This window comes from Oreochromis aureus, linkage group 3 (assembly GCF_013358895.1).
Source record: "Oreochromis aureus strain Israel breed Guangdong linkage group 3, ZZ_aureus, whole genome shotgun sequence".
NCBI classification, from domain to species: Eukaryota; Metazoa; Chordata; class Actinopteri; order Cichliformes; family Cichlidae; genus Oreochromis; species Oreochromis aureus.
In genome coordinates this window covers 15,344,562-15,372,315 of record NC_052944.1, presented here as the reverse complement: position 1 = coordinate 15,372,315, position 27,754 = coordinate 15,344,562, and the positions used below count along the sequence as shown (strand labels likewise).

At 40.7% G+C, this 27,754-nt stretch overlaps 1 protein-coding gene across 2 annotated transcripts in view; it reads right to left on the bottom strand.

The window, feature by feature from the left end:
- pcxb (pyruvate carboxylase b) overlaps positions 1-27,754 on the bottom strand; it is a 282,068-nt gene that overhangs the window by 5,855 nt on the left and 248,459 nt on the right. For both annotated transcript variants that reach the window (XM_031736804.2, XM_031736803.2), the window contains exons 20-24: positions 23,568-23,725; positions 22,800-22,886; positions 15,366-15,545; positions 10,858-11,032; positions 9,102-9,175 (exon numbers count right to left, since the gene is read on the bottom strand). In XM_031736804.2, the coding sequence (XP_031592664.1) occupies positions 9,102-9,175; positions 10,858-11,032; positions 15,366-15,545; positions 22,800-22,886; positions 23,568-23,725 (674 nt within the window). The remainder of the gene's footprint in view (positions 1-9,101; positions 9,176-10,857; positions 11,033-15,365; positions 15,546-22,799; positions 22,887-23,567; positions 23,726-27,754) is intronic.

Here is a 27,754-nt window from a genome sequence, read left to right as displayed (position 1 = left end):
CAAACACTATTGTGAAAATGCACAAAGGATCATTTTAAATGCCATCTATCCATCCATTTTCTTCCACTTGCACTCAACAATTAACCCAGTCCCTGGACTGGGAGGAAACCAGAACACCCGGAGAGAACCCATGCAGACATAACAAAACAGGCAAACCGGCTGGATTCAAACCCAGGACGTTCTCGCTGTGAGGTGACAGTGCTAACAACCACACCGCTGCACTGCCCTGGTTTTCAATACTAGGATAAAAAATCCTCGTGGACATCACCACATGGTGCTTTTCTCCCCTCGAGATGCTCGGCCAGGCCTTCACTGCACCTGCATTGAGTTACTGCTTAGTTTTGTCTTCATGCACTAAAGAGCATCCTCTGTTGGTTTGTGATCAGGTGACTGACATGGCCATTGAAGAATATCACATTTCTTTGCCCCCAAAACTCTGCACAATTGGTTGTGCAGCATTTGGCTCAATCTGAGCTGGCCAGTGCATTCCTAATTGTCTAAGAATGCACCACATAGCTGATTTGGCACCTTTTTTGCTCTGTGATACTTTTATTTTTGTTTTGCAGAAACATCTTTCTGCATCTTACATTGAGAGCTCCAGTGAACACCTACCATGTGCAAGTGCAACACTTGAAATCGACTTCGAATCTTCTACCTGCCTTCTTTGCCATGGAATAAAAAAAATGGAGCAGGGCTCATCTGACCATGAAAAAGAATGGCTGTAAATCAAGTCCTGTACGTATTTCTTTCTTTTTAAACCACTTAAAGTCTGGTTCTGTCCCATTTGACAGACAGAGGCAAAATTGCAGCACTGCTTACAGACCACAGTGTACTTAATAGAAAGCAACTGTTGATTCAATCAAGAGAAGCGGCGTATTTTTATAATCTAGCTCCAACTCTGACCCAGGGAACCCCAATTTGATGATTCCTGTTCTTTGCCCACTGACCTGCAAATAAAACACAGCTGACAACTAAGAGGAGAGTCAGCGTTTGGCCTACAGTCTGTAAGCCGTTTGATTCAAGTTCATTTTCTCCAATCTTTTGAATATTCATACACCAGTTTGTGCCTATTTATGTCAAAGAAAACTGAAAACCCAGGCGCCAGGTGGCAGTTATATAATGCACCCGGGCTCTCTGGTGTTCTGCATTCCCGTCCAATATTTTTTCTCCTGCAGATAAACTTTTCTCATGCGACACCATCCCCGCTGAGTCAACTTGCATATAGATCCACGCTTCTGTGCTCTTTTGTGACTTGAATAGCTCGTATTTCAACTCGATTTCTCTTCATGTCAAATCTGGCTGCACATTAAAAACATGTCACACACGCCTGTGTTTTAGAATCATTTAAGGAGTCATTTTTACATCTGTCACTGAAAATGAATTATGAGCCAATACAGGATATTCAGAGGTAAACATGGAATCATGCCTATATGTGTACTGACTCATAAGATTAACTGACAACCTCTCAAACGACCCCAGAAAACATGAGCGACTCAAATGATTAGCTGTGAGTTTGTTTGGTTTTTTTAAACAAAAACCTATTATTGTACTCAGTCCCCTTTTCTCCTGCAGGTTCCTGGGTGGTTGTCAATCTGCTTCTAGTGTTATAGGAGCAGGAGGAGGAAATGCTGTGCTGCTACTGACTGAGATCACAACACTGTGTCGTCTGTGTGTGTGGTACAATTAATTCTGTTCACCATAAAAGTTTCCATTTTGGCCCAAAATTCATGTTTTGGGAGTGATGCAGAAAAATACCCCAAATTTCTCCTTAATTAGTATAAAAGAGCAAAGTAACAGTCTGTTCACTGACACTTTAAAGTCTTTACAGTTTATTACTACAGCCATGCATGACTGAAGAAGTCTGCTGGATGAGCGATGAAATATTTCTCCTATTGAAAACGTCGTTTCCAGATGAACAATTCGTTTTCTGAGAGTGCAAAGAAAGATTTTTGCCACAAAATGTGGGTTTCCATCTGCTGTATATACATATACATACAGCCATATTCATTCTGCACATGTCCTCTGAGGCTAGAAACTGAATCTGTGTGTTTACTTTTAAAGGACATATCAATTCAGACATCAAATAGAGGAGACGTGGTATAGACAGAATGACAATTAGAGAAATAAAGAGGCAGGCAGGGAGAATGACAGAGACATGACAGCGGGCCAGAAGATGCGAAAAATGCTTCCTGTCTTTTGTACAGCTGTTAACTCTGTTGTTTGCTACCTGTGAGTGTGTCTTAAGACAGACGCGGCTCATCTCTGAAGCACAAGCAGGTCGACCACCTTCTCATATCAATTCTGGTCAGTCGTGCTTTCTGGCTTGCCGGTCTTCCCCTCGACACCGGCCGCTCTACTTCTTCATTTATCTCACAGCCCTTCTCAAATCTCTCATCTCACTGGGTGGAAACTCATTTTTCCCCCCCGTCTTTCTATTTGTCCAACTTTTTCTCTCTGGCTTTCAATCTCGCTCTTTGTCAGTCCTCCCATGTGTCACGGCTTTCTATTTTGTATTGTTATTTTGCTACCTATTTCTGGGGCCACTGCGACTCTCATGCCATTATTAATTTCCATCATCTGCCTCTTTCGGCTTCTCTTGTCTGCTGTGTAGCTCTCTGCCTCTCCTACTTTGTTTATGCTTCCCTTCGTACCCCACACTGCCATCTGAGCTGCTGAGTATCCATTGATATTCCAAACTAAACCTCAGCGCAAAGACAAAAATACACGATGCTGCAGATATGTATTGATCTTAATTTTATTCTCTTTCTCTGGGTGCTCCGACTCTTTCTTTGCAAGCTTCTGCCTTCTGTCTCTCTCTTCTTCACATTCCTTTACACTAAACTTCTCTGCAGCTGATGCTGTTTTGTTAGGCCCTTGACAGCGCTTTGCAAAAAACACAGCTGCCTACCTTTTTCCATCTGTGTGTCTTCTACACTACATCTCCTCTCAGGCGTTCCTATATAGAACACTAACTGCATATAAGAAGAGTTTCTAACCATTTATGAATCTTTTGAAGATTATTGTGTTAGAGATGTGAATGTATAACCAACTATAAAATCCAACGCTTCTGTGCGCTGTCTGTAGCTGCCACCTTTGTTGCATAAGCTTCTCTACATTACACCTCTTCTATTGTTTCACAGTTCTTAACCACCTACAGTCTTCAGGTTCTGCGCCCCACAGGTAAGCAAGAGAAGTTGTTTTAGTAGGTATACTGACTTTTTAAAAAAATAATTAGTATGCAGGATGGCACCTAAGACTTATTAAACAAATTCTTCGGCACTTAACGGCATCAGATAAACTACACTGACAGTTTCAAAGTCAATAAAATACTTTTAGACCAAATCCTCAAATACTCAGCTGCCTCCTGCTTTGGTTTCTTAACACTATACTGGCTTTTTACGTCTCTCACACACACATCATGAATCTCTTCTAACCCAGCGACATAGTGCTCTTCTCGCCTTTACACACCCGTCATGCAGCCTCCTGTCAGACTCACCTGCTTAGCCATTTTGGGTTTATCATATCCCTGCGTTAAACAAGTTTCCCTTTCTGCTTAACACGATGTCTTTGATACGACTTTATTAATGACTTGTGTCGCCCGTGACAGTAATGAGATTATGTGTCGGTGTCTGCGCACATTAGCGGTGATGGTCGGTAAATAAATGACTCCATGTTTGTGAAAATCTGTGTTTATATTTCTGTCAAACATGATTAATAGCACACTGAATCATCAGCACATGCCAGATACACGTAAGGCGATGTCGCCCTCCTGCTTTTTCCGTGCTGTATGCATGTGTGGGTGAATGACTGCTATGGACAGACCAGTAACCCGTGAGTAGGTGTATATTTATGTATGTGTGCACATTAAAAAAGGCATCAGATGTTTGTTTTTCTCCACAGTGGTAACTTGTCTTATAAGAGGGACATGTGTGAACGGCCAGCTCAGCAGGACTCAGCAGGATACCCAATGACAGCAGACTGAAAAATAAATAAAAATCCAATCATAGTTCCCTACAATATTCAGAACAAATGTTTGAGGCTCACTTTCCTTTCTTGGCCTATTCGCTAGATTTCCAACAACCTTGATGGGAAGTGCAGAACAATATATGATTACAGTGAAAGCCTTTATATCCGATTCCCACAACATCAACTGCTGCAGGCTTTGGGTCTAGCGCTGAGCTCTAAAAGATGTGCTGGCTAAATCATTTTTGATCAAGACTTTCTGTGTCTTTTACAGACTATCTGCCAAAAGCTCATAAACACTGTCAGTTACAAGAACACAGTTAATAATGCATCTGCACTGCAAAAGTCATGTGTATTGACAGCTATCACCTCGGATTTGCCACAAGCACCTACAAAGCTCCAGTTCTGGGCTTTTCTCTGCTTTCACAAAACTTACTGTAATTCTACAAACTAGTCAGTACGGCCAAAGCTACAAACACCAATTGATTACTGTCACAAACCGACACGACGCTACCTACCCTTCTGTGCACTGGCCTTTTTTTTTGTTGCCGTCACTCATTTGGCCACCACGCAGTCCATCTCCAACTTAACACTCAAGCTGTCAGAGTCTCATCAAACGCAACATCTCACATGGCCAAAAAGTCAATTCGTCCGGAACTCATGCAACTCAAAACTCCCCCCAGTGACGGCTGCCTGTCTTTTAACGTTGTCAGTGCTGCTTTGATAGGTGCTCGACTGCCAGGTTATTAATATTTCACTGGTGATAACTCTGGCTTTCAAACATAAAGGCACGCCGCACCTAAGGACACTAATGCATTATGTATCAGACGGTATGTCCTGAAGAATATAGTAAGAAAAAGGCGGATTTAGCCGATAGCACAATGTCTCAACACTGTCGATACGCCAACTCCAGAGAACTACAGTTACAATAGTAACAATCCAAGCTTAAATTCAGTGAAACAGCAATGAGAAAACTGAAATCAGTCGTTCTAGTCTTTTAGCCTCCGTGAGGTGACTCATTCTGCTTACGACGGGTCACTCTTTGACATGTTTTCATTCCACGGTTTGCTCGGCACCACTAATCGGATCCGATCTGATGGAAGTGCCCATCGTCATGACAACAGGGGCAGGCTCGTTTCTGTGGCAAAGACTGATGTTGAGCACAAAACTGAGTGAAAGTTAAAAAAACAAAAAAACAAAAACGACAATAGCTCTGACGGAGAGGAGATTAGATAAACAGCAGCAAGGCGAGGTGACAGCTGAGGTTGGAAAGAAACATCAGTGCACTCGGTAAGTGTGTGAATGACAGACACTTAGGCAGGGAAAATGCAAACAGAATCATTGAAAGCTAAGATGGGCTGTGTATATGAAGTCTTCAGTTTAAAGGAAGGACAGTTAGGAAATCAATTTAAATGGATGGAAAGTCGATACGGCAATAGGCAAGACTGATTATTGATTATTGATGCTTTTTGCTTTTCTTCCTCTAAAATTGCTGATTTTTTTCTTGCTATTCACGCTGACTATTTACTATGTTGCCGAGTGTGAAAGGAGCTGAACAACGTATCCCAAACTGCAGATTCAAAGCAAATAATTATATGCTAAAACTGCTTAGGCTTAATCAAATGTTTGAAGGTTTTATTCTGATCTGTGGTTAGGGGTCTGAGTATGGGTCCCCTTACAGAATTCTAACTCGAGGCATCAAATGATTTGGGTGGATGAGCTGGAGCTGCGAGTCTTTAGGGTCAATACTAAATGAGCACAGTGGATTTTTCCTAATAATACAGCAGGAGGGTAGTAGTGCTTCCTATGTCTCCGGTAATATAAAAATCAATTAACACCAGCCTGGAAACATTTTGCTGCACTGAAATGAAGCCGTAATTAAACACGGTTGCCTTTCACTGCTCTGAATCACTGTCAGTCGGATCTGTGTGCGGCAGTCATACTGAGAGAATGAAGAGGAATTTCTGAAAGGAAGAAAAAGATGCAGGAGGATCAGATGGTTTATAATGTATGAAAGCAGTTAGGAATATACTGGAATTTTAATACTCGTCAAAAGATTAGAGAGTTTGACGTAGAGTGCAGAAAAGAACCCTTATGAAATCTCAAGAAATATGTACTATATAGACAATTCGTTTAACATATGAAAACAAAATACCGACGATGTATGAAGGCTGAGGGGAGAGTAGACCGATTACTCACCGAGCCTGCAGCAGAACAGCACACACTCTCAATGCACGTCACAAGATGCGACTTAAAAAGTAGATTTTAAGACACCATGGAAAATAAATCTGTGGGGTTTCTCTAAAACACACCCGTATTTATGAGCATGAATACTTCTGAAAAGCCTCCAACTACATTCAACCAAAACAGCAACAGGAGGCTGTACACACACAATTTCTACAAGAGAACTGGAGGGTTTGTCATATTTAGAGAAAAAAAATATGTAAAAGCAGTTAAAATATTGTGTTTAAGGATTTAAAGGTTTTCAGTGACTCATTTTCCAGGGTGACTGCAAGTACCGACGAACTGACGGCTAATTTAGTTAGCTGGCTAGATTTTGTCCATGTAGTTTAAGATTTCATAGTTCTATTTAATTTGAAATATTCAAATTTAGGCACATTTAGGGGCTTCAAAAAATATCTTTTAGTATAGATCCTGTACGCCACATGCTTGCACAGACAGCAGATGGTAACTCCTCCGGCTGCAACGGCAAATTTAATTGTATAGAAGTTTATGATGTGTCTGTGGCTCAGGTGGTAGAGCGGGTCGAACTGATGAGTATGTGTGATTGTTATATAATACAGCAGGAGGGTAGCGCAGAAAAAAGTGTTTGAATGAATGTGTGTGATTAGGTTAGCGATCCTTAGGACCAGTCCATTATGAGAAAATGCATACTCCACACTTGTATTTTTATTATTTCAGACCTCAGTAAACATTTCCTAATCAGTATATTCTTGTTTGTTTTAATTCTTTAATACATTGTAGTGTCCTTTTGGGAAATTATGGCCCCTAGCAAAGCAGACAAAGAGAACTCAATAAGCCATAACGTAGCTTTCTTGTGAGAGATAAATCACCACCATAATTCCATGAATGGTCCCTGGTTTCTACATAAATCCAAAAAAAACAACAACTTAACAGCTAAAAATACCAAACTCAAGGCTTCAGAATAGTGGCCGAACTAATGGCTGAGATTAGGGTGGAGTTGTCCACATTTTAGTTACAGTCAGCAGGTTTTCAGGTTACCGCAGTTTATCAAGGTGACAGGAATCAGTTCAGTTTCATTATGTTGTTATAATCAGCTTCATTTTACAAGGTTAACATTTAATTGTCGCGTGTGTAGGTTTACTTAAGTTAAAGAACAAAAACACAGGAAGGGCTGCAAATCTTAATCATCTTTTTATAGAATTCTTAAACAACAAACAAAAACAAAAAGCAGCAACAAAAACACTTCACAAGGTCACTTCAGACCTTGAAGTTAAAAAAGAAAAAAAATGTCACAGACATCTCTGCCTGACCTCCTGCTCACTTGTTTTGTACTGATGCCATCTGGTCAGAGGTACAACCACACCTCTTCACCCAGACTAAAGTCTCTTACTATTCTAGTCCATTACTAAACTACAACTAACTTTACTCTTTAGGGACAAAGAAGCTGAATTTGTATTCTTCAATACTGAGTCGCTGATCTTCCTACATGATCTGGTATTAAACAGACCAAAATCATGTCTAACCTCATGTAAAATTACAGGATAGATTTTGAAGGACAAAAAAAGGTTAATACAGTTTTATTATGTTAACAGACTGATCAGACGCGACTGTGACATTTGTAGCAAAAGTTTCTGTCAGCAGCTACATCACACTCTAATCTGCTCTTCAATCTGAACTTCAATCATTTAAGGCTAAGTTTCACTCATCAAAGTGTTTATGAGTAATGGGAAAAAATGGAATAAAAAAACAAACCAGTGTCCTTAAACGTGCCGTCTCCTTTTCATAGAGAACTGTTTAATAAACACGGCAAATACCTGAAATTATTTCTGCTGACTGCATATTTATTAAAGTTTAATCCCTTCTCCGTCCTGCTGATTCTGCTCGTGTAACATTATGAAAGTGGCAGAAACCAGTTTACAACTTATGTGTCAATATTCCTGCGGAGTCTTTTAGTTTAGTTACGTGACAGCCAGTTATTACCTGCACTTGGATGTAAAATGATTCAGCTCATGTATTTTGCTTCTTCTGACTGCACTGTTCAGCTGCCTCTCTGCTGCAGATTAAGCGAACAGTATAATCTTTAAAAGTCAGCACCAGTTAAAATTTTTGGCATGACATGTTGGCCCCAGTAGTTTTCACTAGCCTCGTCTCAAACATCATACAACTAAATTAATCTGCTATTTCAGTGCAGGAAGGCCGATCTGCTGGCCACAGGGATCAGAAATCCTGTTTGTTGTTCCCCTGCTAAATTGTTAATATCTCCGTCCTCCCACTGCGTTATCAGCACTTCACTGTGACTGCACCAAACCGAATCAAACCTCAGTCATCCGCACTGACGGAAAGATCATTTCCTGCAGATAACGCCTTTTCTTTATTAAACTGTTATTACATCAGAGTTAATTAAAGATAAAATTGGCCCATTAAAGGAATTAAGATTAAATGTATTATGATACAATTAGTGACAGTTACTTAACAATAACAAATACACTTAGCGCTGAATCTAACGTGCACTTTTCTTGACCCCACTCCCCTCCAAAAAAACCCCAAATGATAAAAGAGGTGTCCACAGACAGCAGGGTTTTTTGTGCATTGTTAGCATTTATTTTATTTAATATCCTTTAATATCCTATAAATGTCGGCTTTGAATGCACTCGAATTAGGCTGAAAACAACTCATTTAATGAACTCTACTTAACTCAAGTCATTTCTCATCAGCTAACTGAATCCAAGAACATTTACTCAGTGACTGTTAAAATCCTGCTTCAATAGGGGGAGAAAAAAAAAGTTTTTAACCTCGTTTGTGTCCGTGTGGTGTTTTATGCATGTTAGAGATGGTATTGTGAGCGAAACAAGCTAACAAAGCCTCGGGAGGAAAATCTTCATTACAAGATTAGTGATGTAAAAACTGTGAGAATGGTGTAAGTGGTTGCTTACCTCAAACTCTTCTGCAATCTTGGGTCCATCCAAGAAGAGCCTGGTGCTGAGACAATCCACTGGGCCAAAGTTAGCTGAAAAAAAGAAAATAGGAAATGCCGTTTTTGTTAGAAACTGTGTCGGCACCAGTTCTCTGCACATCGTTTAAAAAAGGTTCAGAGATCAGCTTCCTGATCCAGGATCAGTAATCTTGATAACGCTTGTTTGGTTCTTCAGAGCCACAAGAGAATTAGATTAGCCGGGCCCAATTCAATCATCCGAACTGATGGTGTACTCTTGTGGTCATTCAAATGGGAAACATATCGACACTGGAAACCACGACCAGCAAATCTATGATTCCATCAGGAACTTACTGAGATAATTCACACCGACAGTGAAAACACCAACAGAAATAAGAAAAGAGGAGTGTTTAAAAAAAAGCTGCTGATCTAAAATGTGAAAAAGAAATAACTGCATTACATCACGTCTTTATGCTTACGCGTCATAAAAGTCAGTCACAAGGCAAACACCTTTTTACCTTCAAGTACTATTTTTTAAATGCATATGCTGTATTTTTACAGGTCAACAGAACAAAGATCTTCTATCCTGAGACAGGATCTCCACCTCTGAGCCACTGACATGGTGCAGCAGTGGTGACTTGATTTAAGGTAAAGTTCATCAGATGTTCTGTCACATCACAGGTCCCTCGCTGTAATTACTGAAACTCATTCACAACTGTTGATGGACAGACGGAGGAAATCCCGCATTTTCCCCCAGATGTTGGCAAATTAGCCACAACCAGGTCCCTCCAACTTAAATTAATCCATCTCTAAAGTTAAAGAATCAGAAAGGAAAAAGGATTTTGATATTTGCCCAATCGATCCACCTGAGATGTTCTCCAGGAAGAATCCCACAGCTTCAGTTTAATCATTTAATCTTGTTTGCGTAATTAAACTCGCTGCCGTGTAGGATTGACTTTACATCTACTGAATGATCTGGGATCAAGCCAAACTCCTATCAACTTGATTAGACTAAAATATAAATTTAGATATGGAGAACAGGCTCCTGACATGTGCCTTTTATTAACCTCCCACCAAACTTTGCATACGCTGATGCATAAGAGCTCATTTTCATCACACAGGAGAAACTGCAGAATATCCAGCTTTAAAAAATGGCTTTTTAAAGTAAATATCGTAAATATGAAACACACTATGAAAAGAATGAGTGTTCATATTACATTCAGGGTTGTATAGAGCCTAGCCCGCTGTTGAAGGAACAACTGCACATTAATTAAAAATCTTCACATAGAGCCAACACCAGACTAACAGCTAACAACATCCTAACTCCACAAAGAATAATTAAACTCGGGTCAATCCAGGCAGAGGCTCCAAACTGCTTCTAGTCGAAACTGATTCATATGTAACCTTTATTGTTAAATTTCCTACATTAGTCATTTCTTGCTCCAAGCTCCTGCCTTTAGACCACAGTTGGAATTACAATGATTTCTCTCTCCAAACACAACAAAAATATTTGTACCAAATGGTTCAACTTTATACTCGGTACGTTCCTGACCCAAGTTTGGCTGGTACCAATTTCAAGCCCCAGTAGTAACACAAATGAGAACAACATACCACAAACCTAGACTTGGTTTTTTTTTTCTGTTTCAATTTTTGTAATTTAACTGCTGTGTGAAATGTGTGTTTAATCACACTGCATCCGTTTGATTAAACAAGTCTCTAAACTATACAGAGATCGGTTTTCCAGTCGGTCCACTCACCAGTAAACTCCTTAAACTCCTGGAACACCTTGGGGTACATGGCTGCTGACATCACATCCTCAGGGGTGATGTCATCCCCGTGTGTGGCTCGGAGCCCCTCTTCCAGGGACTTGAAGTCCATAGGTGGCAGAGAGGCACCAGGTCGACCTTCAATGCGGGGAAGAGACTTCAGCACCTGAAATAGGATGTTGAAAAGGAGGACATGAAGATGAAATGAGGGGGGGGGGGGAAGTGGGAACAAAAAAAACTTTATATAAAAAGTCATACAGTCTTTCTGGATTTTCTTCATAACGTCCCCTTGGGAGGTGGAAGCATGTGAAATATATAAAGTGATGGTAAAACCTTCACATTGTACTTCACAGCTATACATAAAAGCTTGAACCTGTCAAAAACACTAAATTGACACACACAGTGAGAGGAGGAGGAAGACAGAGATGCACTGAACACTTTGAGGCACAAAGGAGGAGAGAAGCAGTAGAAACTGAGAATGGAAAACTTATGGATTAAAGTTATTTTTTAAATTTACATAAAAACAGCAGCAGTCGTCTCAAGCTCTGATTTCCACTTTAGTTAGCTCCATCTCCCTCATTTCAGCCAGTAAGCTACCATCAGCCCATCAAACATGACTGTAGTGTTACATGTGACAAAAAAATAAATGACAATTCAAAGAAACCGTTCAGAGGCAACATACAGATACTGCTATAAGACATTTTATCTGCCCACACAGTTGTTGGTGTCTGAAAGAGACAATTGATCTGGGGCTAATAATAATGTGCGCTGAGGAGATTATGTTGAGATACTGTCAATTCATCTAAAGGCTGCTGTAAAGTGTAGGAACCCTTGTTTTGTTTCCTGAAACATGCAAAAGGAGGAAGCTACTGGAAGACTTGGCTTTTTCACTTGTGTCTTTGGTGCTGACCTTTATGGCCTGTTGTTATACTGTGAAAAACTAAGCACATCCCATGACTCAGTAGGTCATAGAAGCACCTTCAACAACAACTTAAAGTCGTACACAAAGCAATTCATCAGTTTCTCACATGCTGTGGAGGAATTCTGGCCCATTCATCTTACAAATGCTGCTTCAGGTCATTGTTGTTTGTGTGCATTTGTTAATGCACGACTCTCTTAAGGTTTCAATGAGCATTTCAATCAGTTTGAGGTCTGTTCTTTGATTGGGCCATTGCAACACACTGATGTTTTTCTTCTTCAGCCATTCTGTTACAGATTTGCTGCATGCTGGTGATCACTGTCCTGGTCCAGTTTTAGACAAGCTTTAGTTGTCAGAAGATCGCCACACAATATTGCAATATACAGAGGGGGTCATGGTGAGGTGACCCCCTCCTCCACCTTGCTTGATAGTTGGTATGAGGTGTTTGTGCTGCTATGCTGTGTTTCCTTTTCTCCACTCTGGTCTCGTCTCTCCAAAGGACATTGTTCCAAAAGTATTGTGGCTTTAGTTGAGATGCAACTTTGCAGACCCCAGCTGTGCTGCCATGTTCTTTTTAGATAAGAGGCTTCCTGGCTAGCCACCCTCCCACACAAGTGATACTTGGTCAGTCTTAACACGCCAACTGACGCCTGTAAAGTCAGAGATGTTATATTTGTATTTTTTGCAGTTTCTGGTCAGAGCATTGCACAATCTGACCTCGGGGGAGAATTTGCTGGGATGTTCACTCCTGGGAAGATTGGCAGCTGTCTTGAATATTTTCCACTTGTGAATAATCTTTCTCACTGTAGAATGATGGACATCAAAGTGTTTGGAAACTTTCAACCCTTCTCAAATTGATGGACAGCAATGGTTGCTTCTCTAAGTCGCTGCTTTTGTCTTTCCTCCTTGGCATTGTGATAATACATGCCTGAATGCTTTTATAGAGGTGCACACACACTTGCTGATCATCAGTTCATTGATTGTATTTGTTTATCAGCTCTGGGCTGCTACCTTCTCCCTTATTACCTACGGAAGCAGTAAGGTTGGACTTAACTGTTTCTGCATTTTGGCTTATTTTTGTTAACAGTGAAATAAGTTATGTTTTCTAGTTTATTTGAGGTTATACTGACCTAACTTTAAGACCTGCTGAGGAGCAGATGATTTTTATTGCATCCTGATGAAAGTAAATCCTTGGAACTGATAAAGTGCGTACTTTCTGCCACAACTGTATATATATATATTTGTTATGTTTACTAATTTGTGCGCTGCTTTGTATCTTCATAACATCAAGCGTGTGTGTGCACCCTGCAGAAATCTCTAGACAAAGGGCCCAGTGCAATTCTATTAGTCACAGAGCTAACAGTTCAAAGATAACTTACTCATTTGTGCGTGTGCGAGAAAGGCACTTCAAAGATAGCAGGTTCACTGGAGTCCCTGCTCATTAACACAGTCTCCTCTGAGGATGTCCTTACACCTAAATGCTTGATTGTTTAAGTGTGAGACACAGACAGTGACTCCGTGTGCGTCTCTGTTTCTATTAACAAATACAGGAAACTTCCTCCAAGGTTATTTGGTGGCTCCTAAACATCACACGCACTCAGTTTTCCCCTTTCCTTTCTTTTCAAGTATGCTCCTCTGAGGGATCTGCTGCATTTTTAATGACACTTATTTCTTTAGCTCGTTTTATTTCTGATGGTCTAATACACTTCTCTTTCCTCAGTCTCACAATCCACATTCGCACCTTTCCACCCTTCTCCCCCATCTTTTTCCCTTGTCCGTTGTGTTGGTCCACCCACGCCAGATGAGGAAACAACTCAGTTACCACTTTATGATTTAAAGGAATGACAATAACTCTTCGACAGCCTTTGAGAAATGAATGAATGTGATATAATTATGGAACGCCTGTTCACCAGCTAATTAACACCACCGAAGCACCATTAAGGAAACGCTGCTGCTTCTTTGCTGATAGCGTACGAATATAACCTTAAGCTACAGCATACAGCTGGGGGTATGCATGTGCATGCTTATATGCATTAATAAAGATGAGTGACACAGCAGCAACTAAAGGTCAATGACTGAAGGCAAAGTAGTCACCAGCTAGCTCTGCTTTCTAAAGATAATGTGATAAATGTTTTATTTTCTTTCCTTTAAACAAAATTCCTCTCGTGTCTTTTCACGTCTGAGCCGAGGTTATGTAAATCAGTCATGCTGATACGTGGTGTGTGTGAGTGAATATCAGATTTAGGTCTCAGCTGTGCGGCTTCCATGTCGACACAGGCAAACACAACAGCACACAAATTAAAACAATGAAAGCAAAGCAAAAGTAAACTCTGGTAGTGATTATTTAACTGAACGAACGACTGAAGTTATGCTGTACGCCCAACTGCCCCTCGGTGCTGACGGGCTGTCGGTGTCTGAATATCGAGAGATTTAGTCAGATGTTCTGGCTGAGATGAGGATTTTGTATGGAGTATTTACTCAGAGTACACACTACGATGCAACCTGCAGCTCTGACAGTTGTTTTAAAAAAAGTCTGGTGTCTTTTTTGCATTACTTGGAATGCAAATATCCACTTAAGTAACAAGTTACTTGAAAAAAAGAAAACAGTTACACTTTAGCATCTTGCAGCGTGAATGCTGACCGAACAGAAAACCACCTAAACCAAACCTGATGACCGGAATGAACACAGCAGCTATCTGTGCTTTTTAAAATGGTAATGACTCACCAGACACACCAATATACCATCACAAACTAAACAGGAAGCAGACAGAAGGTGAAAGAAAAATGGCTGGACTTCACGTGGAACTAAATAAAAATATCTGATTATGTTCGAGGAAGAAGAAAAGTGGCAGGAGGACAAGCGATGTTTCACTTGGGCAAACAAAGAAAAGGACTGACGGGAGCCAAACAACGACAAAAACAAACCGACAGATCGTTTAAGATAAAACTAAGCTATGAACTGAGGAAACACCTTGATAGGGCTGTAAGAAATGACTGAGCAGTGGGGAAATACATTAAAGTATTAAAAATTCACTTTAACTGTACATCTACACACTTACACTGTTCAAAATATTAGATGGAAAAGGAAAAACTGAAAAAAAACTTTTCAGAAACGTCAACTAGCCACTATGTTAGTAACATTCAGGGGAAATTGTGACATTTTTTAATCCTCTGTGTGTTCTTGTAACTCCCAAGGAGACGTCATGCTGGCGGCCCCCTGATGCGCATAGCAGTCGCCCTCGCTTTATGCACTCGTGAGGAGACGAGAAAAGAAGAGCAGAGGCAAAGAAACTGTTTGCAGCTTGTGCCAGATGAGATAAAGCATGAAACAGAACTTGTGTGTTTGCATGTGTGTAATTACATGCACACCTTTAATAAAGCTCTCTGGCCCGTGTTTGTTACAAAAAAGCACAAGTGAAGAAGGACGTGAAGGACAAATGTTGGGAGAGTATTTTGTGATCTAAATAGCCGTGTCCATTTTTTCCAGCAGATAGGGAAGTTAAATGGTTTTTAAATAAATAAATGAATCTTTCGTACAAATCCTTATTGGAATTATATACAAAGACTCAAATATGAGTACCTTAGATCTGAACGGCTCAGGGAATCCTCCATGTGGTATCCCAACGTATCCCTGAAGGAACTCAACGACAGAGAGGGGGAAGGACAACTCGTCCGCTCTCTCCTCCACCTCTGCTCTGGTCAGGTTGTTCTGCACCATGAACTGGGCCAGGTCACCCACGATCTTTGAGGAAGGAGTCACCTAGCAAAGAGGAAAAAAGTCTGAGTATTTGTAGTGTTTCGTTTGGGAGTGTTAAACCCATTTCTGGATAAAGAAGAAAGTTAATATTAGCCTGATGTACCCTTCAGTTAGATACTTCTATTTCATCACAGCCTCTGCACACAGATTATCACAGTTTGCTTAGGACAAGCAGAGCCGCTGTTATTCACTGCGCCTTTTAAGCTGACAAAAAATATATATATCCACATTCATAGAGAAAAAAGAAAGTATTAAGAGAAATTCGAGCATTTTTTTAGTTGGGTAATGGTAGAGTAGAAGTTGCTGCAGTTTGTCAGGCTACAGCATTCTTCCACGCCAAGTCCTCCCGTCTGCAGAGCACAGGTATTTCTGCACATCCGCGGTGATTTCAGCAAAAGAGAAGTGGTCACAGAGTGTTTGTTTTAATGAAGATGCTGTCTACAAAGATTAAGCACAGAGAGACCCGGAGAAAGGGAAACGAAAAGATGTTTACATCTACACAGTCTCTTTAATCATCTGATTTGGTCTGCTCTGTGAAAACAGAAAGAACCTGAAAACGAGGAGGGAAGAAAAAAGGGTGCAGAAAACATTCATTAAAATCACACGTATTCACTCTTTCATTATTTATAATGGCATATCATTATGGTAATAGCGATCCCTATTAGCATAATGGTGATAGGTAGAGTCTCTTTAGACTGAACAGGACACTGGTGCAAATATCAATTGCACACATTACTCTTATTGGAATGATTGGAGACGCAAATTTAAGGCTTTCCTGTTGACTCCCATCTGGTGCTTGGACCATTAAAGTGAGAAAGGGGTCAATTAATATGACCCACCAACTTCCAATCTCATAAACAAACACTACGGTTTGTACTCAGTCCTTAACATTTTATTATCTGTTAGAAAGAGAGCTAAGGGGGAATAAAACAGAAAAGATGTTAGTTTCCCCTTCCAGATTTAACCTCTTCTAAATTTAAAAAACATTTTCACATTTTGGTTTTTGGCAAAAAAAAAATCTGGGGTTGTTTTCAACCCCGATGCATCGTCTGTAAATGTAAGAACTGACAGCTGAAGGAGCAGCGCATGCAGGAAGCGGGTCCACGTTTTACATAAAGTCTATTTCCAAGGCAATTAGAGCACTCAAAAGGAGAGAGAGCAAGGAGAGAGAATGGATGAACAAATCTAGATTAAGCTGACATTCCCTGAAGAATCCCCAAACAAAGACCTTGACACCTATCTCTCAAAGAAGCGATACCAAATTATTGTGAGGAAGAAATAAAGCACACACATCCCCTCTGGGATTACTACAACCTCCTGGGATTTGGGTGCTTGTTAGGCTACCTGAGCTCATGGGATCACTTCAGTCTTTCAACAGCTACAGCCGTGTGTGTGTGTGTACGGGTATTAACATCTTCACGGGGACCAAAAATTGGTAATTTACTATACTTGTGGGGACAAACAGCCCTTGTGGGGACCAAAATCCCGGTCCCCACTAGTTTGACGGCATTTTTGAGACTCAAAATGTGGTTTTAGTGTCAGGGTTACAATTAGGTTATGGTTAGGTTTAGGGTAAGGGTCAGGGTTAGGCATTCATTTTTGATGGTTAGGGGTAGGGTAAGCAGCTAGGGAAAGCATTATGTGAATTAGGTGTCCTCACTAAGATTGCAAAATGAGAATGTGTGTGTGTAAGTGCTTTTTGTGTTTAGACATAGCAATACTGACTACTGACTGCTGTAAAAATAGAAAATGCCATCAGTGGAAGAAACAGTATAAACGATTTAAGCTACACTGTCAGATCAACCGAGCAAATCCTGATACAGCATTATAACATCTTTGGTCAAAAAAACAATACTTAAGTGACAAAATAATGAAAGTGTCTCAAACAGTTCCTGCCACTGTGCAACTGCATTTTAACAAACATCAAAACGATCGGATCAGTTTTTTGAAACCCGTTTCTGTGCAATCAGAAGCAAAGTGTCGAGAACAGCCCCAGGATGCCTGCTAAAGTCCAAAACCATTTGGACTATTTTCAAAGGACATGTGCAAGTGATTACGGAGCAAGACAAGAAACAAGATAGAAGAAATGCACCTCCCTTCAGCATTCTCCGCTACAACACCTGTAGTTCAGGTTGACAGGGTTTGTGAGTAGAGGCTATAATGACACCCTGCTTTTACACAATGAACGACTGCAAAGAACCTTGAGAGATTTGAGTCGGTTGTTATTATACGCCATAAACTGTGGAGATGTCAAACAAAAGCATACTGCTCAGTTACTTAAAATCTATCAAAACACAGCAAAGCTCAGTGTTGCTTAGTTTTCTCTGCGTCTGGAGTTCATGTTTCTCCTCCTTTCACTGCACAGGTGTTATATCTTTCCATCTTTATTACCCATCTTCAAGGAACAGCCTTCTTACTTCATCCCTCACTCACTATCTTGACCTTTGTCTTTACACTAAAAGCCAACATGTTGGATTTTTACTCTTCCTTCATGAATCAACTTGGTCCCGTTCCCATCCCTCTTCTCTCTAGTCCGTGTCTGCCAAATATTTCTTTTTGCTTGATCCACAGTAACATCAAGAGTGTTACTCTCATTATCAATCTCTGTTGATGAATCACCCACCTCCAACTCTCTCCGGATGCCTCGCACACGGGGAAAAAGAGAAATCATATTTTCAGCGGTGTATGAGCTATATATGATGTGTGAGCTTTCCTATATTTTTAGACGAGGAGTGAGGAAAATCACATTGTGGTCGGGTTAGAAAAATCTGATTTCCTCTGTTCCTGCGCGAAGCCGAGCTCAGACTCTTGGCTGCTGATCGCTCTCCGTCTTACTGATAAGATGGTGTCTTTATGTCACTACTTTAGAGGGAAGTTTAGCTTTTGACTGGACTGACATAAGTAATCAGCTTCTTGAGCCTCTGAACAAAATGCACTGCAGTAAAAAACGCCTGCTGTTATCTTTTTCCCCTGACAAGACCAAGAAACCGGGTGTTAAGCCACACTTCTTAAAAGGTTGACAGTGCTAAACACTGCACTGTGTTACATCTACATCTTATTCAGCCAGAAACCTTGAGGAGAGTCACTGGATTCCCTCTCTGGGAAAGACATACCGGGACCAGATTGGATATAAAATGTGTAACAATCTGCTCTGAGATGTTGAGACGCGCAGAGAGAAATCTGATCAATTTAAGGTCCTGCGTTTAATTTCAGAGCGTCACTAAAACAGAAAAGGAAAAAACTAACAGTCTTTATTCCTGGGGAGCAGACGTTTCTCCGTAAATGTTCATGTTGATCCTTTCAGCAGCTGAGATTGCAGAGAAACTGACCCACTTACACTTTGGCAAGGCTGAACATAAAAATAAATATCTACATACATGTTTACCGTTAGTGTTGTATAGATACAGTGCTAAATAATTTACACTGGACATATTTTACATTCTGTTACCCAAAGCTACTTTGGAGACTGAATAGGGAGATTAAATTAGCTCCTGCCATTTCTGCCTCTCCCCCATAAATGCTTTTTATCAGGAATTAATGCCGATTAATCCAAATTAAGGCTCTCATTATCACATCTGAGACACAAGCCCTGTTCCACCCTCACCCACCTCCAGCGGCTCTTTCTGTTCCCACCACCTCCGTGTTCCTTTTCTCTCACACTGCTCTTCCACCTTCTGTCCATCTTTCTCACTTCAACTAATGTGCAGTCCTCACTAAGTGGTCCTGCGTGACTTCACACCCCTGGCAGCAGAAATCTGGTACAATGGCACGTTTGAGTGTGCGGCATGCCGGTGGATTTTGTGTGTGCATGCATGCATCTGTGTACTTTGCTCAAATTCGTCTCAAAATGCAACTCTACCCAAACCTGAACTGCCCAAAAGAGCGTAGGATTATATCATCCAGATCCGCGTGTGCGCGTCTGTTTCAGGGAGAAGGCAAATGTAACGAAAACACATACACACACTGCCCAGACAGCCAAGCTAGGAGCAGAGTGAAGAATGGTACCTGTCAGGAGGGGAGGAGACGAGAGAGGAGCGATAATGAGAGGCTTAGAGAAGAGGGGGAGGGGAGAAACGATAGAAAGATTAGAGATACATGAAGGAAGTCTAATCGAAATGAGGGAAGGTGGGAGGCGGTGATGAAGGAGGAGATGAGACCAAATGAAACTGGAGAGTGAGAGTGGGGAGAGACTGCAGACGGGGTGATGAAGAGTGAGGCAGGAAGACTAAGAGGGAGAAATAAAGGGATGGACAGATTAACCGAGGGGAGGAGAGACAGAAGCAAACAGAGAAGAGCAGTAGACATCTGCAGCCCCACAGGCAATACAAGGAGGTGGTCCACCTCGAAGTATGAGAGACCAAGTGTGTTTTGAGTTGGGGAGGTGAGTGGATATGTGCTTGTAATTGCAAGAGGAAAGTGACAGGGTAAGGGAAGAAGACAGAGCACACTCACAAATACATATACAAGCTGTCCTCTTTATACCGACAAGCTCACGCTGAGACAGATGTAGCTGAGAGAGAGAGGAGGAGACTGGAAGTTGATAGCAAAACAAGTTAAAAGCAGGGAAATCGAGGAAGGGAGGCCCTGGTGAGTTTGACAACTTATGCTCCAGCAGTATGCAAGTCATTGCCAATTAATCCAGCAGCTCTTGCTGCAATGCATGTCGCGCTGACATTTGCGTAGATAAAAATTAACTTTAGAAATGCTCATTGCTTTATGTGCATTTTCAGTTCATATCACTAACACAAACACTGGAGCCATCTGTTCATGTGTGGGGTTTTCTCACTAGAGTCTTCCAACCAGTAACGAGTAGATTTAGAACTAAACAAGACCCCTTATCTTCCAGACAAGGTTTGTCGGCTCAGATGTTTATACTGTACATATACTGTGGACTATGTGACCAGTAGGCTGACAGGAGGGCAAAGGAGACTGACATCAACCAAAACATGCAGTGTACACGATGTGTTACACAAGGTGGAAAAGGGAAACAAATGTCTCTATTCTATAGCTGCTCACCAGTTTCAAGGTCCCCGTCATCAACGGTTCTTTTCAGCTTAGCATTCCCAGCACTACATTTTACCACATGCATGCTTTTAAAATTGAGATTAAACCTAATTAAACTGTATGTGATACATACATGAAAACAGAGCACAATCCCAATCCTAGTGCAGGTGTCATATTTAGTAGAGTCATTGTAGCTTGGGTCATTAAATAGTCATAGTTCATAATTCAACTGCCCTGCATGCAAACGAACAGCTGATCATTAAGAGATTCAATCTGATCTTTCTGAACTCCATGGTCACTAACGCGAAGGAAAACTAATGAGGTAGTTTTATACCTGTTTATAATTGTAAATCAAGTCTGTGGATTAAGGCAGATTTACAGAACTGGCACAGGGTACTCAGCAAGCAATGTAATGATTATACTCAGCTGCACATCTGGAATTAATATTAAGATATGAAACTGTCAGGCTTATGAGCATTTTATGAAAATCTCCCAGATTCCCATGTCGAGTTTGATGTTGTCTGGTACTGAGTGAGAGGCCCATGAGCTTAAGGCCGGGCTTTTCCTTTCATTTCTAATGATGCGGTTTTGTAAGTTGAGACACATCCTGTACAAATATCTTGATTTCTTAATTCAGAACATGACACCCACTGCAAGAAAACATGAATTAATAGACTCTGAAGTAAACAATCCCTTTAATGCAAATCACTTTTATGTAAATGCTTTGAAGAAGATTAGACATTTAACTTTGTTTTTTAATCAAATAATTAGAGCTGTGTTCTTGATTAAAATGAGGAAAGTATCCCCATTTCTCCTTCACTGACGGCACTAGACTTCAAAGATATGGGCTTCGCCGTGGTGCGTGTGGGCATATACTTTAGGTGCACTGCTTACTGCCAGTGCAGTATGTGGTGTGTGTGTACTTCATGTCTATATCTGACAAGCGCACTCCTTCTCCCTTATCGACAAACCAACAGTGTGAGAGACACAGCCATTGTCGAGCTAACAGGATACAACAGAAAGCATAGCAGGGCCCGTAGGCACATTAAGCCAACATTGGCTTGTGCAGTGAAGCCCACAGAGTCTTAATTGAATTGATAGAGGCATGGGCAGAGGAGTAGGGGACGTCGGGGGGGAGAGAATTGATGAGGAAAACAGAAAGGGGGAGAGAAAATTAGGGAGAAGGGACCAGAGGGAAAATTGAGAGACCTAAAGAAAGGGAGAAGGAGGTGGTAAAATAATGGGGAATCCATGGGAGCATGTCTAAGGTAAGAAAAAGCAAAATAAAGAGATGGCTGAGAATAAATGCAGAAAGCAGCATGTGGAATGGAGAACAGAAGGAAAGTGAGAGGGTGGCTCGATAATAGAAGAAAATGCAAAAGAAAGAACAAAATAATTACAGGGAGAGAAAAAGAAATGGGAAAAACATAGTAATTAATGAAAGATAATAAACAAGAAGCAGGCAGGAGGTCAGCCTAGGCACAGAATGACAGTGTTCCAGCAGAGCTCCCTGTCCATGACTACAATTAGTGATGGCTGAAGTTATGTTAAAACCACCTGGTAAATGAGAGGATAAACGAGCCTAATGTAGACTAGCCGGGAAAAGATAAACAAGTCTAGCAAGGGAAATGACAAAGCTATAAAAAGTTAGGCACACAACAAAATTACTCTCAGAGGAAAAGGAAGCTGAGGAAAGCCAAATATACTGCTGTACTGAAAGTGAATTCAGACTGCACAGAACAGTGAATGCACCTAACTTAATCTGGGATTGTTTTGCTCAGCCAAGCCAGGAAAGAGGGGCGGCTTGGCAGAATGAGTCAGTGTGAGCCAGGCCGATGAAAGAATATCGAAAACTCCTTTCTAATTGTGCTTTCAGCAGGAAATACACGTGACCCAAGTCAGACATAATATTACAAAGTAAAACATCATTAACGTTGCAAATGTGCCCGACCTTGTGCATTCTACTCATTTCCCCAAACCCATTTATACTGCTCCGTTTAAGAAGATAATAATATAAACCACTACAGCTGATGCTCCTAAATCAAGGACTTTCGAATATAGTCTTATCTGCCAAGTTAAATTAGGACTTTCTGGCATCAGTTACTGCAGCTGGGTGTTGAGGCCACTATCATCACTGACTCCAAATGCATGTTTGTTGTGCTGTGGTGCTGGTAAACTAAATTAAAGCTGAAACGACACAGTTTGATCATGAAAATAAAGAGCAAGCTGGGACGCTTGGTGTCCATGTTTTACCTTAATAAGGTCTCCAAGTAGTTTGTTGGCTTCTGCGTAGGCCTTCTTCACCTCCTTGAACTTGTTGCCCAGTCCCATACTGTGAGCCTGCAATAGACCAATGAACCGAGTAAGCTTTTCTTTTCATTACAACCAATTTAAGAGAAAAATCAAGGAATGCTGGACAAGCCAGTCCTGCAGCTGAACACTTGGGAGGAATTCTACAGCGACGCTCCTGTGGTTTAAATCACTTTGAAATTATCTGTTCCATTTTTCAGTGTGACTGTAACAGTACAAACGCTGCAGAGTCTTGTTTGTATTCACAAACACTGGAATAAGCAGCTTTTACTCGAGTTTCTGAGCCAGCGCTGATGACTGTCTCGTTTTAGTCATATTTGTTGCATCTCCTGGAGCTTTGAACTTTAAGCACAACCGTGTTAACAACAGTGACTGAAACAGATGATATCTTATGTTATATTGAGCTAATAGACACAGAGAACCTATTTCTCCATTTTAAGTTAACCAGATACAAACCCAGTTACAAAACACTGGGACGCTGTGTAAAATGTAAATGACAACAGAACGCAAGGGCTGAAAATCGATACTGGATACGAGTGATCTTTGGGACCTCAGGTGTCAGCGCATTAAGTAACAGGCACAGCGTGAACGCAGTTCATCGTACCAGTCGCAAATTTTGGAATTGGATTCGTACAATGCAGCAATCTAATGTTTTTAGCCTCGAAATAATTCACTGACAGGCAAAAAGAAAACAGCAGCATTTAACTGTACCTGGAAGTGAAGGTTGGTGTACTGTCCTCCGGGTATCTCATTCTCATACACGTCAGCATTGCCAGATTTCATGGTGGCAGTGCAATCAAATGGAGCATACAAGCCTCTGGCTACTTCCCAGTATTCACTGTAGTCAAACACCTTCTCCAGAGCGATGCCTGCAAAACAGGACAGTAAACTGACATCAAATCAGTGCTCAGTGCACACAGTTATGCGACTTGGCGTACGGTGAACTGAAAATTACTTTACACTTAAATGTCACGTGGGGCCACTTAACAGGTAAACCTGTTAAACTATGTTAATGCAAATATCTAATCAGCTGATCACAGGGCAGCACTTAAATGCACGCAGACCAACGTGTCAAAGTTCAAACAGAGCATCAGAATGGCAACAAGGTGAGTTCAGCGACTTTGAATGTGGCATGGTTGTTGGTGTCAGACTGATGCAAGCATTTCAGAAACTGGAATTCTACTGGAATTTTCTCAAACCATCACCTTTTTCTAGGGTTTACACAGAATTGTCTGGAAAAAAGCAAATATCCAGCAAGCAGCAGTTCTCTGGGTGAAAATGTTTTGTTGATGGCAGAGGTCAGAGGAGAAGGGCCAGACTGCTTTGAGCTGATAGGAAGGAAACAGACTCAAATAACCACCTGTTATAACCGAGGTATGCAGAAGGGCATCTCCGAGTGCACAACATGTTGAACCTCGAAGCAGATGGGCTACGGCAACAGAAACTTGTATCAGCTCAGTATAGGAAACAGAGGCTACAATTCTCCACAGAGTCACCAAACTTGGACAACAGAAGATATAAAAAGCAATAGATGATCTTTTTAAATGTTTATTCTTTTATAGCCACAGTGTGACAATCTCCTGATGGCTCCTTTTAGCAGGATACGGTGGATTGTCACAATACTCTCAAATAGCCTCCAGAGTCATAGATCTCAGAGCACCTTTAAGATGTGCTGGAACGGGAGATTCCCATCATGAATATATATCGCTGACAAATCTGTGTGATCATGTCCAACTCAGTACTAACACAGCGTATGAAGCGGCTGGTGAGATTAAATGCATTCAGCATTAAACAACAATACTGTTGTCATCATGTAAAGTACCAATCGCCAGATTTAGCTTAAAATCTGGCTTCTTTCAATTGGTGAAAAGAGGGAGATGTGATACTGTCTATAAATACAGATGAACTGTTAGTGAAGCCATGGGAGCCTGCCATTTATCTGAATTAGTCATATTGACATCATGTGCACTGTGCCAGCTACTCAATTGTGGGCTTATGATGCTGATGCTAATGCAAAAAAAATAAGCAGCATGTTAAACTGAGCAGTGTGCTAAACGTTTGTTAACACACACCAATCAGGTATGTTTGAACACATCTCCAATGACACTACAGTGTGCCGATTCCTACTCTCAGCTCTGTCTGCATCACATACAGCAGAGTACCATCAAATGGACAACATCTTGTGAAGGAGTTGTGCCTGCTTGGTAGGTTTCTATGTAGTCTTAAAAACATGTTAGTGGAAAGTTAATCCCATAATTTTCCCTTCTCTATCAATAACCCAGTATCAGCCTGTAGTTTTTATAATGTACTTTCCACAAACTAGTCTGCATCAGAAGCAGCAGCTCATGCTCATCTCTTCTGGAAGGATAATATCTAGTTTACCTATTGTGTAAATTGTACTCTGAGCCTGTAAGCATGCTGGAAAAGTCACTCCGTATTTTAATCTAGTCTTTGCTACATCAAAGCTGCTTGTTAAATCCCTCTGATATTTTGAGATCTTTAAAAAAAACCTAAAACAGCATTTGTTGCTGCCACTTAAGGTGTGTTAAAGCAGATTACCTTGCAACTGCTTTAATACCATGACAGAAATGGCAGTACACTGAGCTTTTGGCTAATGATGACAAAAATCAGCCATATTAACGAGCCAAACTTATTACTTCAATAACTGAGAGACAAGCTTGTACTTTTTAGATTGAAAGAGGGTACATACTCCAAAGTGTTTGCGTGCCTCGACTGTGATCTTGGCGGGTAAATGGAGCTACTGTGAAATTAATGTGATATTAATGTGCATGTTGTTGCTCCTCAAATTCAACCGTCTGCCAAGTCAGGCAGTAATTGGGTCCATTTTCTTCTCTGTTTGTGAACACTTATTTTTAATCTTTCATTTGTGCTTCCATTGTGAAATTATAGTTTGGATTAATACAGTGCGGGGACATGTTCGGCAGCTGAGTCGGATTCAAAGGTCACCGTGGGCGAATCTTCAGCTCCTCCCTAACACCGGCTGCAGCTGAGCCGCTACGCTCAACTTTATGCATGTGGGGGCTTTTAGCTGATGGACAAAGAGACATTTGCAACTTTAAACCATCTAATTTTAAGGCCACCTATTTAAAACTGTGCATACAACAAAGAGGAATGCCCTGTAACCATGGTAATTCAATCACTTCCTGTCAGTGAGAGATCTGGGTGTGAGAAGAGAGAGCTTTTTGGAACCAGAGGTCATGGGTAAGGGCTATGACCCAAAACCATAACCTCCTTTATCATAACTTCTGACATTAATATAACCACAATGCACATAATTAACATCACGTTTTATTAAATAAGACTCAGTGAGCAAACTAGAGATCTTAAACTCATCAGGCTAATGTCTACTTAGAGCAGGAGGGTTACTTTTTCCTCCATGAGGGTAACATCAGGCGGGCAAACTCAGCTAACACTGATTTAACTGGTTTAGTATTTTGCCAACAGTACAACTGTAATCTCAGCTAACCTAAAGTCTGGTAGGCCTCTCTACACCAAGCAAGTTAATGCATGTGTTAGCCTATCTGCTCTTTTTCCAAGTCATAATTGCAATTATGCTAAATGGCACATTTCTCACTTCTGTCACACTGCAGGGGATTAACAGACTGTGACCGCCAAAGAATGATGTGTGACTACTAAGGCTTTGACCTAATCAACTCAAATAGTTATTCAAAATGATTTTTTAAACTGGTTTTAATTAGTTGCTAAACACGGTGTGACACTTGATATTGTTTAAAAAATAAACATAAATTACATGTGACTGAGTTATAAGCTGAAATAAGGAGATAATGAAAGGTTAAAACATCATCTTATAAGCCAACATTTCACATAAACGGGTCTGAGGGAAACCAAGTGTCAGCAAGTAGACAGATTTACACATGTCGAATCTGAGTCTCAGTGGAATTTGGGGGGATGAAGATAATCTGCAATAAGAGTTGAACAATGACACTGTTTTTTGCAAGACATTTAAAGAACCAAGAACATCTTAGTGGCGTCATATTCAACAAGAATGAACAATTCAATATAAGAGAATTTTGTGTCATTTCTACAGTTATTGAAAACATCTTCAACGACTCTGAAGATGTTTTGAAGATGTTCTACACATCTTTGTCTCACTCTCATACTCACCCCTCTCTCTCACCCTGCTGCCACAAACCTGCATTTACTTTACTGAAGAAAATGCTAATTTTCCTATAAAGTGGATAATTTGGCATCTATAACCATTTACTTGCCTAAAAGGGATGAAAACGGGACCATTTTAAAAGTATTCACATGACATACTTTGTTAGACAGCTTCAGGATAACGAGACCACCCATGGCCCAGTCCTTGATGATTTTAATAAATGGTGTGATGAGTCCCATCTTTAATTAAACATATCCAAAACAAAACATATGAATTTACTCATGCACAAGAGGTCATGTCCATTAAGTGAAAGACTGTGGAAGGTGTTCAGTCTTTTAAAGATCTTGGAATAATTATTGATTCAGATAAACTGAAGCTGTGTGCAAAAAAAGGACAATGGTCTGCCATATCTGAGGAAACTCATTTCCACACTGACAAAACTGTGATGACTTGATTTGATTGCTCTTCTGTTGACCCTCTCTCATGGTTTGGATATTTATTTGTAAGGAACAGAAACTCACAAATTAAATGGTCCAAGAGGGCGACTGGCGAGCCACAGCTGAACACAGTATCCCAGTACACCAGACCGTTACAGACCTGAACATATAATCCATTATAATACTTTCCACTATGTTAAAAAGATTTCACAATCAGTTTATTGTATCATATCATCTTATGCAGATGTGATTGTTTAGAAACGCATGACACATTCAGTCAGTAAGTAACACAATGACTGAATGACTAGTTTAATTTAGTT